General features: G+C 51.7%; 1 protein-coding gene across 1 annotated transcript in view; it reads right to left on the bottom strand.

Moving 5' to 3' along the window:
* The window catches only part of Lmf1 (lipase maturation factor 1), a 90201-nt gene that overhangs the window by 13335 nt on the left and 58307 nt on the right, over window positions 1-18559 (bottom strand). Inside the window, exons 5-6 of the mRNA XM_057775459.1 lie at window positions 12369-12434; window positions 1503-1670 (exon numbers count right to left, since the gene is read on the bottom strand). Coding sequence (XP_057631442.1) covers window positions 1503-1670; window positions 12369-12434 — 234 coding nt within the window. The remainder of the gene's footprint in view (window positions 1-1502; window positions 1671-12368; window positions 12435-18559) is intronic.

The raw sequence follows: 18559 nt of genomic DNA, 5'->3' as shown, positions 1-18559 counted from the left end.
CATTGTCCAAACCCAAAGAACGCTCTGTGGCCTTTGGTGAGTCGTGCGTCATGACGGCACCTCCACCTTGTACCCAATAGCGGGACGTGCTCATAGTGGGGATGTGGGGCACAAAGGAATTTTCTCCAATCTCTGCATAACTTCTAGAGCATCCTGATTAAAAGACAAAACAAAAGGGAGCCGGTATGTTAGAGCACTAGAGCTCGTGAACAGGTAGTGGCCAGAGATGATTGAGCAGCCAAAGGTCACTGCGGCAGAGGTGCCAGCGAGACTCAAACACCTGCTCCCCGTTAGTCCTGATCTAAACAGAGCTCTGCACGGAGGGAAGGGACACGAGAGAGGCAGGCTCAGGGACCCAAACTTTGCACCGAGGAGAACATGACGTCCCCTCTCCCCTCTGCACTAATAAATCTGAAAACAGCTGAAGCTGACATATTTATTCCCAGGAAGACGCTGACTGTCAAAGCTGCCTCAAAAAGGGTGTCCCACAGCCACAGTCCACACCACGGCAAAGCTCTCAAAGCTCTGTGCAGAAGCATGCCCAGCATTGCCCAGGCTCCTGAGAACAGGCTGCCTGGGTCTCCGTGGACCCTTCAGAGAGAGCGGACAGTCTTCTGAGCCCAGACAGGGAATCCACAGTAGGCCCACATTACGCTGGAAAACCACAGACAGGTCTCTCTCACTGACAACCATGCAAAATCTAAAACAAAACATTGGCAAATTAGCCCCAGCAATATATTAAAATATCTACAGCATGACCAAACTGAGTTTATTCTAGAATATGAAACTAGCTCAACCCGAGCAGCGGTAATGTAATTCACCTCATTAACATATTGAAGGGGAAAACCCTGCGACCCTCTCCTGACTGATGGTCAACATTCATTCATGACTGAAAACAGAAAACCAAAACCACAAGGTGAGCCTGGCCTGGTGGTGCAGGCCGATCATCCCAGCTGCCTGGAGGACTGAGGAAGGAGCACAAGCTCAAGGGCAGCACAGACAACTTCCTGAGACCCTGACTCTAAAAGCAAATGGAGGGGAAGGCACAGAGGCACATGCCTGTGACCTCAGCCCTCAGGAAGTAGAGGCTGAGGGACCACAAGTTCCAGGACAGTCAGGGCCACATGGCAAGACCCTGCCTTAAGCAACTTACCCAATTCCTAGTAGACTGATGTCTATGTAGAGCAAGACACCTAACATTCTAGGGTTGGATCCAAGAACACAGGGTGTGTCTGTGTGGAGCAGAGGGGTGCCTGAGCAAGGTCTGTGTCGCTCCCTGCAGGCAGCTTCCTGAGGGCAACCAGACACCACCGTGGGCTCATGGAAGCTGGGAAGGGGACCCTGGAATCCAGCCTGGATCAGACGCAGTAGGGCTCCTGCAGGGGGTGAGACGGAGCTGATGACTCCGCTCCCCTGGGTGCTAACTCAGAAATGATGAGGCAAGCTCTTGTCTTCTGTAGACACACGGGGACCCCAAGTGGTGGCACCCTGGCACAGCCTACCTGGAAAAGGACCTGCAGCACCCCGTGCAGAATGCACATCCGGCGCCCGAGGAACAAGAAGAAAGGCACGACGAGCTCTAGGAAGTGGTTGCTGAGTGTCTCAAAGTGATGGAACCACCAGGGTGACCTGTGCAGGTAGTAGGCCATCGGGTTGGGCACTGGCTGGGTCTGTGGGGACAAAAAGAGGCTTTTGAGTTACCCACCTTGGCTGACGAGGGTGGTACTGCCCTGGCTATGAAGAAACCATCTGTTCTCTAGCCCTGTGCATATGCAACTGGCCTAGCCCATCAGGGCTGGAGGACTTCTGTGGGCAGGCTATTTTTGAAGCAAAAGCAAGGGTTTTTTTTTTTGTTGTTGTTGTTGTTCTGTTTTAAACCCTCATTATCTATAGGCAAAAGCGTACGCTATAGCTGAAGGAGAAATCTTTAAAGACTTGTGAACAGATGAAGAATCTAAAGATGTAAGAACCAGCCTGCTGCCCCAAGCACCAGTGGAATTGTGGGTGGCGGCTGCCTGGGGCTCATGGCTCGCTGAGTTGCCAGTGGCCTGCCACCCAGTACTCATAGCCCACTGCCAGGCTCTATGGCCCCTAGGGTCCTTTTTACCCCTCAGGGCTCCCGCAGATCCATGTGGGCCTGTTCCACAGGAAATGGGTTTGAGCGTAGGGAACTGGAGTCGGGGATAAGGGTCACAGGAGCAGTGGCCCTGGACAAACAGACAGGAGCAGGAGGTACAGGGAGGCAGAGAAGGGGCTGCCATGGTGCTCAGAGGACAGAGCTTGGCACTTCGCTGCTTCTCAGGCACAGTCCCCTCAGGATTTCACCTGGGCCATGGGGCACTTAAGGAGCCCACTTGTCAGCTCACCCCATCTTCATAGGTGTGGAGCCCCTGCCAGAAGGAGACCTCCCCTGAAGCCCCGGGTCCCTACATGTGCCCCGCTCCACCCCATGTGGGGCCCCTGCTACTTGAACCGCCCACGTGATCACAAGAAAAATAAACAACTTAGTAGGACAGGGCAGAAGCCAAGCTTTTCATTTAATGATGCTTCAGGCCACCCTCAGCCTAGCTCTGTGGGGCATCACCTCCCCTCTTCTAGCTGTTTGCCAATGGAATAAGCAACTGGTCCAAGCAAAGTGACCCCACAGCCCTGTGCCAGGAGACAGAGGCCATTGTGAGATCTTTGTCCGCCGGATCCACCTTCTCTTCAGCAGTGGACCCTTTACTTTCTCCCAGATCCTTCACTCCAACAGGACCAGAAACCGGAGAACTCTTGGCTTGCTGCACCTCCCCCTCCCATCCTCCTGGGTGCTGCGGCCGTCACTGTTCCCTGTTGGGCAGATTCTGGGAATCAGTGTCGACCTCCACATCCCTTGGACTTGGAGACTCTGTGTCCCAACTGGAGACACCATTTATAGAGGAACAGTCTTAGGATAGAGTACTGGACCGTCACAGCCTCTGACCCGCGAAACTTCCAGTGGTTCCAGCAAGGGTAGGAAAGCAGACGACTAGGGGAGGGTGACCGTGGCCACGTGCATACTGGCAAGCGCATACAGGGCTGGCGAAGACATCACCTCAGGTCGGTAGGAAACTGCCTGCAAAGACACTGTGCTTCAGATCCGCACAGTGTCCGTCAGCTTGCAGGACAGTGTACCACAGAGTGAGACACCGAGATGCAGGCATTGATCCCAGCTCAGCCAGGGGTCTACGCAAACTCAGCGAGGCAGATGCTCGGTTCCTCTGGGGTACAGATGGCCACAGATGGCATCTACCAGCAGCTCCCCATGTGCACCCAATGGATCAACTGAGAAGAGAGTCCGTGTCCTCTCTTCGCAAGCCCCAGCTGGCCACCAAAAGACACAGGCAAGAGATGTCTCATGGCCTTATGCAGCTAGGTTAGCAGGGACACCCCACTGTGAGACAAGCTCCCTCCGTATGAGGAAGACCAGACATTGTGAAGGCCACCCTGCTGTGGGGACGGTTACCCTACTCTCAGGAACGTCATTTCCATGTGACAAGGGTCTCCCTGCTGTTAGGAAGGCCACCTCCATGTGAGAAAGTCCACTCTGCTGTGTATCTATCGGTCATGCTGCTGGGTGTGCAGCCACAAGGGGCCGCGCTGATGTTCTGAGGGTAGTGGGGACCCTGGCACACTGCAGGTAGAACCTCCAAGAACCTGGAACATCACATCACAGGACCCTCGAAGGGAAAAACATCCCTTTCAGTTCAAAAGCTGTTGTGTCTGCAGCAGGTTTGTGATCCCCCTGTTTGTTTTCCACACAACGATCAGACGCGCATTTTAACAACCATTTAGGTCTAAGAGCAGCATTATTGGAACTCTGGCTTATGATCACATGCTCTGTTTTCACATAACTCGAGAGACAAACACATTTAAAGTATTGTTAGCTCGAGCTTTGATTTCAAATGTACCAAAGACGTAATTCCGAGGCATCAACAAGTGAGGGGGGCGGGACCGGGCACATGGGACCAGGATGTTCACTTGTACGCTACTGCGGTGAAACTGGTATAAACCAGTTCAGGATGTTCTGTGTAACTCCCATGGAAACTGCAGAGCGGAAGAGAAATCGCACAAAAGGTAACAGGGAAAGATTCTACATTTGTACCATTAAAAAGGCATGTGACAGGTTTACCAGCAGAAGAGTCTGAAGAGGAGAAGGGCGTGTATGCCAAGACGGCCGTGGAAGCTGAGATGAAACCGCACAGAGAAGATTAAAGAGACAACAAGCACCAGTGGCCTGGGGACACCCTAGGCAGGACAACACACAGGTAATCCGATCGATCCCCAGAGGAGGAGACGTGAAACAGTCTTCAAATGTGATGGAGCCCCAAACCGCACAAATACGAAAAACTCAGCAGACTGCAAGCAAAATCAACAGGAAGAAAATGACACCACCGTAATCAAACTGTTCAAGATTCGTGATAAAGAGAAGAATCTGGAAGCAAACAGAATGGAGTTGTTGCAGAGGCACAGACACGGATTCCTCCTGGGGAATGACGCAAGTGAGGAGACACAGACACCCTTAGGGCACTAGCCTGTCAGCCTAGAGTTCTGAACTCCAGGGGAAATAAAGACATTATCAGGCAGCAGCATGCCGAGAGATTCCATCTCCTATGAGTCACACTATGAGAGGGTGAAGGAAACTGGAGAAAGAGAAGTCGAGCATGGGAGTCTGCAAGCCTACGGATAAGCTCAGGGGCTACTTTCTACTTTAATTATCTTTTAAAACTATTTTATTAAGCCGGGTGGTGGTGGTGCACAACTTTAATCCTAGCACTTGAGAGGTAGAGGCAGGCAGATCTCTGTGAGTTTGAGGCCAGCCTGGTCTACAGAGTGAGTTCCTGGACAGCCAGAGCTACACAGAGAACCCCTGTCTTGAAAAAGCCAAAAAATCAAAAACAAAAATCAAACAAAACCATAACTATTTTATTATTATTAGGGTGTGTATGTGTGTGTGTGCATGCGCGCGCACACACACACGCAGTACACATATGGAGGTTCATCAGGCTTGCTGGGCAAGGGTTTTTACCTGCTGAGCCATTTCACTGGCCCTTAATTAAATATCTTGATGTGAACATCAAACAACACAGTTACAATGTATAAAAGCCAACAGAATGACAACAGCAGCAAGCACTGGGGTGCATTGGTGTCAGAATACTGTAAAGTTCCTTCAGATTTAAATTAGTTTCACTTGAATGTGAACTGAGGTGGTCACTCATCCATTATGTCTCATACATACATGCATGTGAGTGTGTGTGTGTGTGTGTACATATGCCTGTGTGCAGAGCATATGTGCGTAAGGGTGTGTGTACACGTGCGCACCCACACACACAGTATAAATCCTGAAATGACCACAGAAATAAAATAACAAATGTTGACACAAAGTTAGAGCTAGCAAGCCAAACAATGACTAAGTAACCAAATGAACAAAGAGTTACACAGACTTAGAGCTAGTAAAAAAGGAAGGAAATAAGAGCCACAAAAATATCCAATGAACTCACAAAAAAGTCAGAAAAATATGAAAAAGGGGGATAAAGAATAGATGATAGGAAGAGAAAAACTGTGTCTGTTCCAGGCTGGGGGGTAGTGGCGCACACCTTTAATCCCAGCACTCGGGAAGCAGAGGCAGGTGGATCTTCATGAGTTTGAGGTCAGCTTGGTCTACAAAGTGAGTTCCAGGACAGCCAAAGCCACAGAGAAACCCTGTCTCGAAAAACAAAACAAAAAAAGACCAAACAACAACAACAAAAACAAAACAAAACAAAACAAAACAAAAAAAAACAGGCAAAAAGAAGTGTGTCCGTCCCAAAGAGTTCAGCTCGAACAAGAGGCCTAAACACTCGGTTCAAAGGCAGAATCCATCAGACTGGATAAATAATCAGACCCGGCTACAAGCTGCCCGTGAGAGGTGACTCCAAACATGAGGACATATGCAGGCTCATATGTCCTGCATATGAGCAGGAGAGGCACCTGTCACAAGCAAGCTGGAGCATGGTGTGGGACAACGCAGAAAAAGCAGGGGAAAGATCAGGTCAGAGGAGACTGTCTGCGGCCCCACGAGTGTGCCAGCACAAACACGTATGCACCGAACATCACAGCTCCAAACACACACCAAGCAAAGGAGAGAGATCTACAAATGCTGGCAGATGTCCTGCTGTAACTGGAGCCCCCCTCTCTCTCTCTCTCTCTCTCTCTCTCTCTCTCTCTCTCTCTCTCTCTCTCTCTGTGTGTGTGTGTGTGTGTGCATACACACATTTGATACTAGCAGACAGAGAACTAGGAAGTGTGTAGAGAGTTGGGAAACACTGCCAACCAATGTCACCTTGACGACCACTGTCCCACACACAGCAGACTATAATGCTCAAGTGGAATGCCCAGAAAGACGAACCAAGTACTGGGTCACAAAACGGATTTTTTTCAAAAACAAGTTTTAAAAGGCTCAAGGCACGTAAAGTGTTTTCTCTGACAGTAAAGGAATTAAATGAGAAACCATTAAGGGAAACATATCTGGAAAATTCTCATGTTTTGAAGTGCAATTACACACTTCTAGCTTGGTTTTGCATTCCAGTGAGCACTGTGTCACGTAATTCTCCTAACCACCAGGGATAGTGTGCCACCAAACCAAGTGTAGGATCAGAGACAGAGGGGCAGTCTGGGTGTTTCTGTCCTCACCTCAGCCATGAGACCATATATCTGTTTGTCTTTGGTGGCTTGTCTCTTTTGAAAAGGGAGGAAATCACCATAGAAGGTGACCTGGAGATGAAAGGCTACCACTCCTGGAACCTGGTCTCAGGTGGTTTGCTCTTCCTAGTGACACGGGGCCCAGGCCTGACTCTGTAGCCAGAAGAAACTACTCTGATGTTGGAGCCCAGTAAGGCTGTGCCCGGGGCCCTGACACATACAAGCCCAGAATACAGAGAAAACAAGTCAAGGAAACGGCCAGTGGATAAACACATAAGCCATAGCAACCAGGCCACTGGATGCAACGGCCACAGCTTCCGTAAAGCTGGCATTGACAGCTTCCACGGGAATGTTCAAGCTTGGCACAAATGATGCTCAGGCGTCCAGTGACCCTCGTTCAATTACAGCCCGAGAGAGCTGGTAGTGTGTCTCCCAGCTGCAACCAGAAGCAGAATCTGTTGGCTGGAGTCCTGGATGCAGGAGGAGGAAAGGTTGCGCTGGACTCTGGTGTTGCGTTAGTGGGAGCAACTCCAGCCACAGGCCCCACACATGTGTGTCTGTATGAGAGCTGAGGGATGGATGAGGGATACTGGTCTGTACTGGATCGTGAGATCTTGCTTGTCTAGGTCAGCCATGTATTTAAGAGCTAATGAGTTCTTGCCAGGCATGGTGGTGCACACCTTTAATCTTAGCACATGGGAGGTAGAGGCAGGCAGATCTGAGTTCGAGGCCAGCATGGTCTACATAGGGACAGCCAGTCCTACACAGTGAGACCCTGTCTCAAAGCAAGAACAACTTCTTGCAGTGCTGGGACACAAACAACCTCAGTACTCAGGAAGGAGCATGGCACCTGACCCGGGAGGTGTAGGAGCCAGAAGCTTGGCCTATAGGGCTATCCCTGGAGGACCATAAGCAGCCTGAAGCCCTGCGGCTACTCACAGAAGCCTGGGAGGCAGCCAGGCCAGTGGGTGCTGGCTTGCAATCACAAGCCCCAGTACAGGGCCTTCCTGAGCCTTGGGTGAGGACAGAGAGAAGTGGGAGTGGCAGCTGGCAAGGCTGAGTGGCAGCTGTCTCTGCCATGCTCGGTGCCCGAGGCTATGCCACGATGGTCTGACAGGGACTGATGCCATTCATCCTCTGTTCCCCTCACATATGATAGCTCCAGGAACAACCCCGGGGGCTCGCTCCTGCAAGAGCTGCAGGCATGGGCTCTTGGACCAAGGATGCACCAAGGTAGCATGGATCAAGTGCAAACGGATGTTCCATATTACAGCGGATGGCTCTCTATGTGTTTGCAGCATGTAGCCCAGCCTATGAGGTAAGTGGTTTCCCTCGCTCAGGTGCCCATCTAGTCAGGGACGCTACCACTTGCACTTGGCAAGGGAAAGTGTCTAGTGCTGACCAACAAGAGAAAACAGATGCTGAATTGGTACCGAGAAGGTGTGTTAAGTAGAAAAACTGAGTGTCCGGAGTCCTGACCTCCCGGTGGAGCAGAAATCTCTCTCCAGTGGACACACTCTACAGACAGCCACAATCCATAAGCTCATGGGGGGCTAGGCCTGAGGCCAGGAGGCCGAGCTTTTTGGATGGGAACCCAGTGGGTGTTCCTGGGGGTCTTGGGACTGGGGCATACAGTGTCATCAAGTCTAAGCTCGTGGAGGGCTGCTATCCGTGTCTTGAGGAGAGAGGATGAGATGGAGAGATGGCATGAAATCCCCCCAAATCTCCAGCAACAGAATTAAACTTATCCCTTAAACATGTGTGTGACCTGTCTTAGATGACAGCCCCACCCCGACGCCTGTTCATGGCTGAGGTAGTGGTTCTTAAGGGCTGATGCTTCCTATTTATTTATTTCTTGTATGTGCAAACACCACAGTGCACATGGAGTTCTGAGGACAAGCTGAGGGATTTTGGGTTCTGGGGATTGAACTCAAGTTGTCAGACTTACTGGCAAGCACCTTTATCCACTGGGCTGGAACTTCTATAACTCAGGCTTCGGAAATGATCTGTGTTGTAAGCACCTCATGCCGTTGCTTCCCGAGCTCTTGGAAGCAGCAGTCTGCTTAAAAGAATCAAAGATACGACTTGGGCCTTCATGTGCCCACAGGGCTTTGCCAGGTCCAGGCCATTCTATGGGGCCAGGGTCCCGACAATCACATTGGCAGCTGACTTCCCAAAGTCTTTGTGAGCACCAATCTTGCACTGAATGACCAAGAGAGATGATAAGATGACAGTGGGCCCTGCAGGGAGGTAGTGGCGAGTGTGGAGACACACACAGCCCTCCAACCACTGCTCAGGTTAAGAGGAAACATCACACCACAGGGGAAGAAACAGCCTCAGCCCAGCCATGTGTTCCTTGATCACATGGGCCAGCTTTATCTGACAGGAACCCTCCGGTTCCTCAGTTACAACTGCCCAGTAGGCTTTCTGGGCTGTGGGGGCAGGTATAGAAACAGCAAAAGTATTCTGTGTGAGAGCTCTCTCCTTTCCATGATGAATCCCTCCCAACTCTGCTGAGGGACTGGCAGATGGCATCTTCAGGCTGGGATGCCCCAGCTCTCAATACAGGGAAGCATCTGAAACACATGCCCACACCTAAGTACTTGGCACCCGAAGGATTAGTGCCATCCTCGCTGCAACCTGGGGCCATCGTTCCCATCTTTAGAAATAGGAAACCTACACAGGAAATGAAGACTCCTACTCTCAAGAGAGAGAGAGAGAGGAGAAACTATAGCAATGCTAAACAAAGCTGCCTGTGGGCACAGACTCCATCCCTAGTTAGAGAAATGGAGGAGCAGGGAGAAAGCTGCAGGGCCCAGGTCATCACCTGCATCAGGTACATGCATGTTACAGAACACAGAAGTAGGCATGCAGGAATGTGCACTGACACACCATGGACTTTGCCCAGCCTGCCAGTTCCCAGGCATAATCATGGCACCCATGTTGTGAGGACCATGGTGGAGGTGACATCAGCAGCTCCTACCATGGGCTTGACACTCTAACTTAAAACCAAGTAACACGGCACAAAGGCTTCCTTTGTGAATGCCGAGGCTGCGGGGCTTCACCAATAATAGGAGCTGAAAGTGATTTATTTCCCTGGATTAAAGGTCAGTTCAGCAAAGCCACAGTGCAAACTTCTATTACCTCATTCATGTTGCCCTGAGCAAGGCAGGGGAAGGAAGGGGAGAGAGAGAAAATGAGGAGGGGTGGGCAGAGACAGGCAGTGAGAGGGAGAGACAGATCAAGGGAAGAGGGAGAATGAGAAGGGGGGAGAGAGGCAAGTACAGTCTGCTGTAGGTGACTGTGGTCAGGCCAGGACATCTTCCAACAGCTCGGGGGACCAAAAGGCAGCCCTCCTTACTAAGCTTTAGCTGGGAGGCTGCAGGGTGAAGCTTTTCTACAAGGGACGTGCTCAACACTGGGTGTGAATGTGAGAAATGGAACCGTTCTGCTGTAGAAACATTTGGTCAGAGGCGAATGCACAAATGTGGCTGCTTCCCCGTTGCTCTAACGGACACAGTGTGGGTTCCCTATGGGTGATCCGTATTTATAGCCCCACCAGCAAGTGCTGTAGGCCATGGCATCTCACGGTATCTTCTGTACACAGTGGTCTGTGACTATCATGCTGTGCGCAGGGCCCTGAGCATCTCTGGCAGGGTTTCCAGATGCTGCTCCAGCAGAGGACATGCTCAGAGAGGCTGTTTGTCAGCATGGAGCTGAGCTCCAGGGTCTGCACAGCAGTGACCAGTGCTCTCAGCAGCCACCTTGTGTGAGCCGCAGTTGAGGACTGCACTGCAGTAAGCAGCAGGCACAGGGACCCACCAGTGTTTTCCAGGCTACAGAACACACGATCCGTGGAGCCACACGGCATGTCTTCTACCGCCCAGGGATGGGGTGTCCGATATTAAGCAGAAGACCACGTGGAGAATTTCATGGGTGGTGTGGCTGCTGGTGGGCTGGGCTTAGAGCTAGGACATCATGATATGGAAAGAACATTAAGATCACCAGCTCAGCGTCCTTTTAACCCTCCAGTGGTGTGTGAGTGACAGATGCTCCGGAGAAACCATCTCCTGGCAGTTTCTTGGGCTGGTCATGAATGACAGGATCCTCCCTAATGCTGCGAAGCTAAACTACAGCGCATGGTCAGCTGTGACACCTATGGCCCACCGGCACTCTTCAATGTGCTGTGCCGTGTAGAAGGCTGGTTGTAACCCTATGCTTCCAATAGGACACAGCCTTGTCATGATCAAGGAGTTTCTTCACTTGGTCTTTGTCCAGACTCTGGGCCCACAGCTCCTGAAACCCCTACAATGGGTGTTTTGGACATATGGACCATGCCTCATATGTGCTTGGCCAGGCCCTGAGGAAGGGGACAGAGAACCTAAGATGCTTCAGCTCTTGAGGGGGCCCAGGTTTATTACGAGGTGCATGGTGCAGGATGTATGGATGAAAACACAGGCTCCAGTGTGCGGTTCTGCAGAACAGACCTCATGTGGCTTTGTGTCAAGGAGACACTGATGCATTGGTTCCCCATGAACTCTGCATCCAGATGGTTCCTGGGCTTGCCAATGCTAGCCTGCAGGTGACCTGTGTTCATATTGCTGACACCCACCATGCTGCGTGGGCGTGGGACCATCTCAGTGAGATGCTGCTCCCTGAGGGACAAGCCCAGCTTCACCGACAGGCTCTGAGCCCTATCCTCTGTGCCATGGCCTGTATGTGTAAGAGCTCGCTGCATACAGTCAGCTACTCATTCTAATGGACGCTCTCCTGACAATGCAAGGCCGAGCGTGCCTTCTCTCTGGCACTTACAGAAGCTGGAAACCCCACCATAGGAAAGAGAAGATTGCAGGATCCATAGTCAAGCAGAGACAGGATTTCTGGGATATATGGGGGATGATGGCATGGGGACTACCAAGAGCTAAAAAGTGAAGTCTAGACATCCTGGCTAGCGGTAAGCAGACAGTGCATCCCTCCCGCTGATGGGCAGCGATGAGCACACAGAGGAGCAGCTGCATGCGTTAGTGTCTTCAGCGGTTAGTGGACTTGAGTGTTTAGACTCAATACTAAAATACGACAAAGGTAGAGACCGGTACCCACAGCTCTCAGTGGGGAGAAGGCAGTAACTAACTGCGAGTCTCCAGCAGTGGGCAGTGTGGGCTGGGGCAGGGAGAAGAAAGGAATGAGACACACACAGGATTTCCAGTTCTCCTGGCTAGGGTGATGGGCAGATGGACATCACCACAGTGCCATGTGCCCTTGGATTAATTTGCAGTTTGAAGCTGTTCCTGACCTCATCTCCAACACAAGCACATGGCCATCTGTAAGGGCAGGCTGTTTTGAGGGCCAGGACCTGGCCAAGGGTTCATGTTGCCCCGGTGCCTGGGATAGCTGTCTTTGGGAGTCCAAGCACAGCACAAGGTGTGGAGCAGCCTCACCCTGCACCTGCAGGAGAGATGCAGCCAGAGCTGCAGCTCCCAGGATGGGACTTAGCCTGGCCTACAAGGAGGCCCGGGCAGAAAAAGGGAACCAGATAACCAGAGGAACCAGCCCAGCAGTAGGAGACACTCTATAGGCCACCTGGTGACCCAACCCTGCTCCGGAGACAGCAAGGATGCTCACTTCTGAGAGCAGTGCACAGCTTCAGCCATAGCCAGATCTGTGCTCACCTCATAGTGGAAGTCCATGCAGGTCAGGTCCAGCCAGCACTTGTCCCCACGGATCTTGATTAGGCCCTGCAGAGAGGCAAGACAGAGGACAACATCACTCATGTGCTAGAGGTTGAGATACAAAGACCCCAAACAGGATTTACTTCTGGGGATGAGAAGTGACCCACCCCCAAAGGCAAGGTCGCTGTGCTTTAAAGAACAAAGGAGGGGCCTATTTCTGTGGGAAGTACTCCAAGAGATAAAGTCCAAACAGCTTTCTGATAAGCACCCACAGGCTCCTTCTGAGGACTAAAAGCCAGCACACTCTCAGCAGGAATGGCATCCTCTATACAGTCAGTGCCCGTGTCATTTTGGGATTGTATGTTGGGGATGGAGCCCAGGGCCTCGCCTATTTTGAGCAATCACTAAACTGCACCCAGGGACTATTCTGTAATTTCTTTAAAACCATCTTAGGGAGTTAGGAGGATAGCTCACTTAGTAAAGTGCTTGTTGGACAAGCACAGGGATCCGAGTTCAATGTTCAGAATCCACATAAAAAGCTGGCCAATGGTGATGTTGGGGAGGGGGAGACAGACGCTGGCCAACCAGTCTAGCCTACTCAGTGAGTGTCAAGTCAAGGAGGGGTCCTGTCTCAAAGGAGGTAGCTGGCATTCTTGAGCATGCCACTCAAGGTTGTCCTATGGGCTCCACATGCAGGATGTGTGTGCAACCTCACACACACATGTACCAACATGGAGAGAGAGAGAGAGAGAGAGAGAGAGAGAGAGAGAGAGAGAGAGAGAGAGAGAGAGAGAGAGAGAAGAACAAATGGGCTGAGGAGATGGCTCAGGGAGTGAAGTGCTTACAGCACAGCATTAGGATCTGAAGTTGGATCCTCAACATCCACACCCCGGATCTGGATGCAGTGGTGTCCATCTGTGATGCCAGTTCTGAGCGGCAGAGACAGGAGGATCCTGGAAAGCTCTGCAACTAGCTAAGCTAATTGGTGAGCTCCAAGCTCAGTAAGAGATGGTAGCTCAGAAAAATAAGGTGTAGTGTGGCAGAAGATACGTTTCCAGGGGGTCTTCTGTGAGCCAGACGAGCCCTTGGGCAGAGCGGCTGGGAATGGGAGGAGCCGGAGCTGGTCCTCACGGCTCTGCCTCAGCCGTCTCCATAGTCTGCCTACGTGTGCCACCTGGGCCTGTCCACCTTCTCTTAAAGAAAGCCAGGGTCAGGTGCCTTGTTTGTAAATCAGGAGCAACTATCCATGAAAGAACTAAAATCTTAGCTTGAGATACAGAAATTCAACTCCAATTTCTGTCATTTCCACACTAGCTGAGGGAGAAGGTGAGGAAATGCCTCAGAGAAAATAACACAGCCTCCTGAGACAGTAGTTGTTGTAACTACAAGTGTCCTGGAAAGTTCCTTTGGTTCCATCCACCACTACCCATCCATCTACCCATCATACATTTATATATCATCCATCCAACAACCATTTGTCCACCATCCATCTAACTCATCCACTACCCACACACCACCCCATTCCCTTATCCATCATCTGATCACCTATCATCCACCTGCTTATTATCATCCATCCATCCATCCATCCATCCATCCATCCATCCATCCATCCATCCATCCACTCACCCAATCACCCACCCATCATCATAATCCATCCAGCTATCCACTCAACCAGTCGCCCACCCATCAATCACCAGTCCAACATCTACTCACCGGTCCATCTACCATCAATCTACCATAAGCTCACAGACCTGGACTGAGTGCCAGTGAGGTCTAGGTGGGCACAGAAGAAGCCACATCCTAGTGCAGGAGGGAGAAGAGGCAGGTCCAACAGAGATGCAGAGAGCAAAGGCCAAAAAGGGTATTAAAATTGTTATGACAAAGTGGCAGATAAGTGATGTATAAAAAACCAAAATTTTATTTCTCAGTCTGGGGATTGAAAATTCAAAGTGAGGGCTGGAGAGATGGCTCAGAGGTTAAGAGCACTGACTGCTCTTCCAGAGGTCCTGAGTTCAATTCCCAGCAACCACATGGTGGCTCCCAACCATCTGTACTGAAATCTGGTGCCCTCCTCTGGCGTGCGGGAATGCATCGAGGCAGAATGTTGTATATATAATAAATAAATCTTTAAAAAAAAAAAAAGAAAATTCAAAGTGAAGGAGGATGATTGGGGTCTATCAAGGGTCCACTTCTGAGCTATAGACAACTAGCCTTTCGTGTTAACCCCTCAGGGTGGAGAGATGGTGAAAGATTCTCTGGGGATTCTGATCAGGGGACTCATAACATTCATAACAGTGCCCTCACTGAGACCAGGAGATGTGAGCCCCCTACTCACATCATCTCACTAGGGATCAGGATTTGAACTTGCAAGTGGATGATGGGGTGAGAGAGACAGCCTTGGGAGAGGGTGTTCTGGTTAGTTTTACATTGAAAGAGGCAACCTTAATTGAGAAAATCCCTTCACCAGACTGGCCCACAGTGGACTTTCTTGGCTAAAGATTGATGTGTGAAGGCGCAGATCACTGTGGGCAGTGCCATTCCTGGGCTGGTGGTCCTGGGTGCGCTAAGAAAGCAGGCCGAGCTAGCCAGGAAGAGACAGTCAGTAAGCCGCACTCCTCTGTAGCTTCTGCATTGATTTCTACCACCAGGTTTCCATCCAGCTTGAGTTCTTTCTGATGTCCCTCAGTGATGTACTCTTATCTCCAAGTGTAAGATGAAATAAACCCTTCCCTCCCCAGGTTGCTTTTGGTCATGGTGTTTTATCCCAAAAACTGGAACCCTAAGAGTGGTATTCCTGGAGAGGCCAGGGGCTGCCACAGAAGGAATGGGGGACTGGCCTGAGGATGCTGGGATGGTGGGTGGGTGGGAGGCTCACTAGGGACTTGTGTATCTGGAGCAGAGAGGAAAATGAGAGGTCCCATAGAGCCTAGACCAGGACATGGGTGGAGACTGTGAGGTTCACTAGAAACAGCAGGTAGCACTTAGTATGCCATAGTAGGCTGCTCAGAAAGCCCATGATCCACTGGGAGGCCACAAGATTGGGCCACCAGATATCTCAGCAAGGCTGGGGCTGCTGTCCACTAGCTGAGTGGGTTAGTCTGGACCTCCTAAGAGCGGGACTAACGAAAGCTAGCATACTGAAGTCACGCTAACCAGCACCTTCCCAGACACGCTGAGAAGACCACCTTCTCCCCTCTCACATGGGGAGGATGTGGGACAGCTGAGAGTCTCAGCAGGGACTGGTGGCACATAAGTTGCCTGTTCAGTCCTCTGGCTGCTATGGGGTCAGCAGTGGCCTCTGCAGCTACCCAAGCAAGGCAATCTGGGCAGTGTGGGGTTGTGTGGGAAGAGAGACATGTCTGGTCCTAGACACACTCACAGAGGGAGTCCAGGACACAGGGTGAGCGGCAGATCTGATATAAACGCCAAAAAGGGCTGCGGCCACATAGAGATGCTGGCCTGAGCACTCCCCCCCCCCACATACCTCCCCCAAGAACAGTGTTCGAATGTAGCCACCAACACCCAGGAGACAGGGTGAGCTCAGCTCAGAACCTATGGGAACACGTGAGTACTCACACCAGCGTCACACGTGACACTACTAATGGGTGCCTGCTGGTGAAGTCTGGCTTTAAAGGGAGCACTCTGTTCAGAAGCAATGTCTCCAGGGTGTCACAGGCCCCACAGGGCTCCCAGCAATCCTGACGCCACAGGGGAGCCGTGCGCACTGCCGGGAGCTGAACTGCACCGCCTCCGGGGAGCACTCTATTTAAAGACTCCCTGGATGAGTTACTCTGACAACCAAGCTACCTCTTGGGAAACGAAAACACTCAGACTGTAAGCTCTGGGGCTGGCGTCCAGTGCGAGTCCTGTCCTGTACAGCCACGGTCATGTGAACGTGGTGTTGCTAGGTAGGTCTGTCTGTCTGGTGCCTGGACACTCCCAGCTCGGCACGACGCTGCTCTGTGTGTCCGTCAAGTGGAAGCCCTGGCAGCCGACAAAGCACACCTAGCGCGCAGGGGAGTCGGTGCCACTAACTAATCCCAGTGAGGGCTAACCTCGGCATCCACGAGCTGCACCACGCTCTGCATCCCTCAGAACCTGAGCGAGAGGGACTCTTTGGAGACTCACACCAGGAAAAGAAGAAAAAAACAAAATAATTAAAATGTCACTCAAACGCGAAGCTGAGATGAGACACTTAGAAACCTGAGGCATTCTTGGGGAGCGGAGGGCGTTCGAGCTCCTCCCATCCACTCGCTCCTGCTGCAGATGTCAGCCTTCCCACGGGTCTTTCTTTCAGAGTGTCAGAGGAACAAAGCCTTCTTTGAGCCTTTTTCAGCCCAAAATTAATTTAAGAAAAAAATGGCACAGACGGGTCTTAGCATGCCAGACCGAGAGGGAGCCGAGTGACCTTCAGTCTCCTATGGCCCCTGCTTTCCGCCTGGGAAGAAGAAGAAGAAGAAGATGCTGGAATGTTCCAGGCGGATAGAAGATACCTGGGCCTCTCAGTGAGTGGGGACGAGTGTGTCCCTGTCCAGAGGCTCCCGATCGCAATTCTGCTTCGTAAAAGCTCCCACTTGGCCATGGAAACCCACACCAGGAGAGCCGCAGCACGAATCTGCTTTGGATGCCTAGCACCCTGGCTTGGTGTAAGAGGCCTCTGTATTCCCTCAAGAGTTTGATGGGATCTAGAGCTCTGTTGGCATCTCAAAGGCAGCTAGGTATGGGGCACTGGGCATCTGGTGGGACTACTCCTTGCTTGCCAGAGCTGAATTCCTGATGGAATGCCCATGAGCTCTGTACTCTGTGCTGGGGGGACACGTCACATGTCAGCCCTGGAGGGACTGTGCCCATTCAATCTCAAGTCCCCTGTCACATGCGATGTAAGCGCAGGCTCTACAGCTTCTTGTGAAGTTTTTGCGACACTTCTAACCGAGCACCTCTGCAGACCCACTGTCCCCAGACACCGGGGCGCAGCCGCGGTCCGCACTTCTGTAGACCCACTGTCTCCAGACACTGAGGGCGCAGCCGCGGTCCGCACTTCTGCAGACCCACTCGTCCCCAGACACTGAGGGCGCAGCCCGCGGTCCCCACGTGGAGAGTGGCACCTACCGTTCCCAACCTGGGCCAGCAGCACTCATGGGCACAGAGGGTTACTGAACGTGCTCCAGGCTGCAGACCTGCAGGCCTCTCCCACCTCAGCTCTGCCCCGCACAGGAAGCGCTGCTATGAAGAGGTAGAAGATCCCGAGGGGCAAGCCCAGTGTTTGAGACCTTTGGTGGCACCGAGAGTGTGGTCAATGGGGCACTCTAATGAAGGTGCCCTGGGCTCTGCACCGTGACGGCAAAGCTTTTCCCTTGCTATCACAGCCACCTGCTCGGTGTGTACTCGGCACTGGGACGATTTGGAATCAGAGGGACCTGGGGCATGATGACCACACCTGGCACTTCCAGGATGGAAAGGAACTCCCACAACCATCAGGCCCATCTGTTTGTGCAAGGACTGAGAAAATGCAGCCTCCACGCAAACAACAGCCACATGCTCCAGGTTGTGTGTGTGTGTGTGTGTATGCATGTGTGAAAATGCAGCCTCTACGCAAACAGCCACGTGCTCCAGGTTGTGTGTGTGTGTGTGTGTGTGTGTGTGTGAAAATGCAGCCTCCGTGCAAACAGCAGCCACGTGCTCCAGGCTGTGTATGTGTGTGTATGGGCATGACAGATGGGCCCAGCACACTGTCCCTACATGGTGGAGGAGACAGGTGTGCTATAAGCCTCAGTTTAGCAAAGTTCAGGGCAGCACAGAGCTAAGCAGAGCATGCAGTTTTACATTTTGAGAACCTTCAGCAAAGACCTAGTTCAAAATGACAAAGGTGGTTAGGGTTAGGGTTAGTCCATAGGACTAGGGCCATCCTGGCATGGCTAGCTCAGGCCAGAGCCAGAGCACACCAAGCCCTAGACACCTACAGGCTTACAGTATGGTTTCACCAAAACACCACTACCACACACCTCAAACGACTCCTGGTCCGAGAGGTTAACTGGAAGGCATGTGTGAAAACAGTGACTGTTTCTACTATAGCAATCTGCCTCTCTGTGAGCTCATTCTCCCTTCTGGGAGCTTCCGGGCCTCTCTTACCTACTAACCCCTGCAGATTCACTAGTTTTCCTGACAACTCTTGGGACGGGTCCAATTCACTG

This window comes from Chionomys nivalis, chromosome 7 (assembly GCF_950005125.1).
Source record: "Chionomys nivalis chromosome 7, mChiNiv1.1, whole genome shotgun sequence".
Taxonomy (NCBI): Eukaryota; Metazoa; Chordata; class Mammalia; order Rodentia; family Cricetidae; genus Chionomys; species Chionomys nivalis.
Note: the sequence above shows the minus strand (reverse complement) of the source record. Positions and strands in the feature narration are given on the sequence as shown.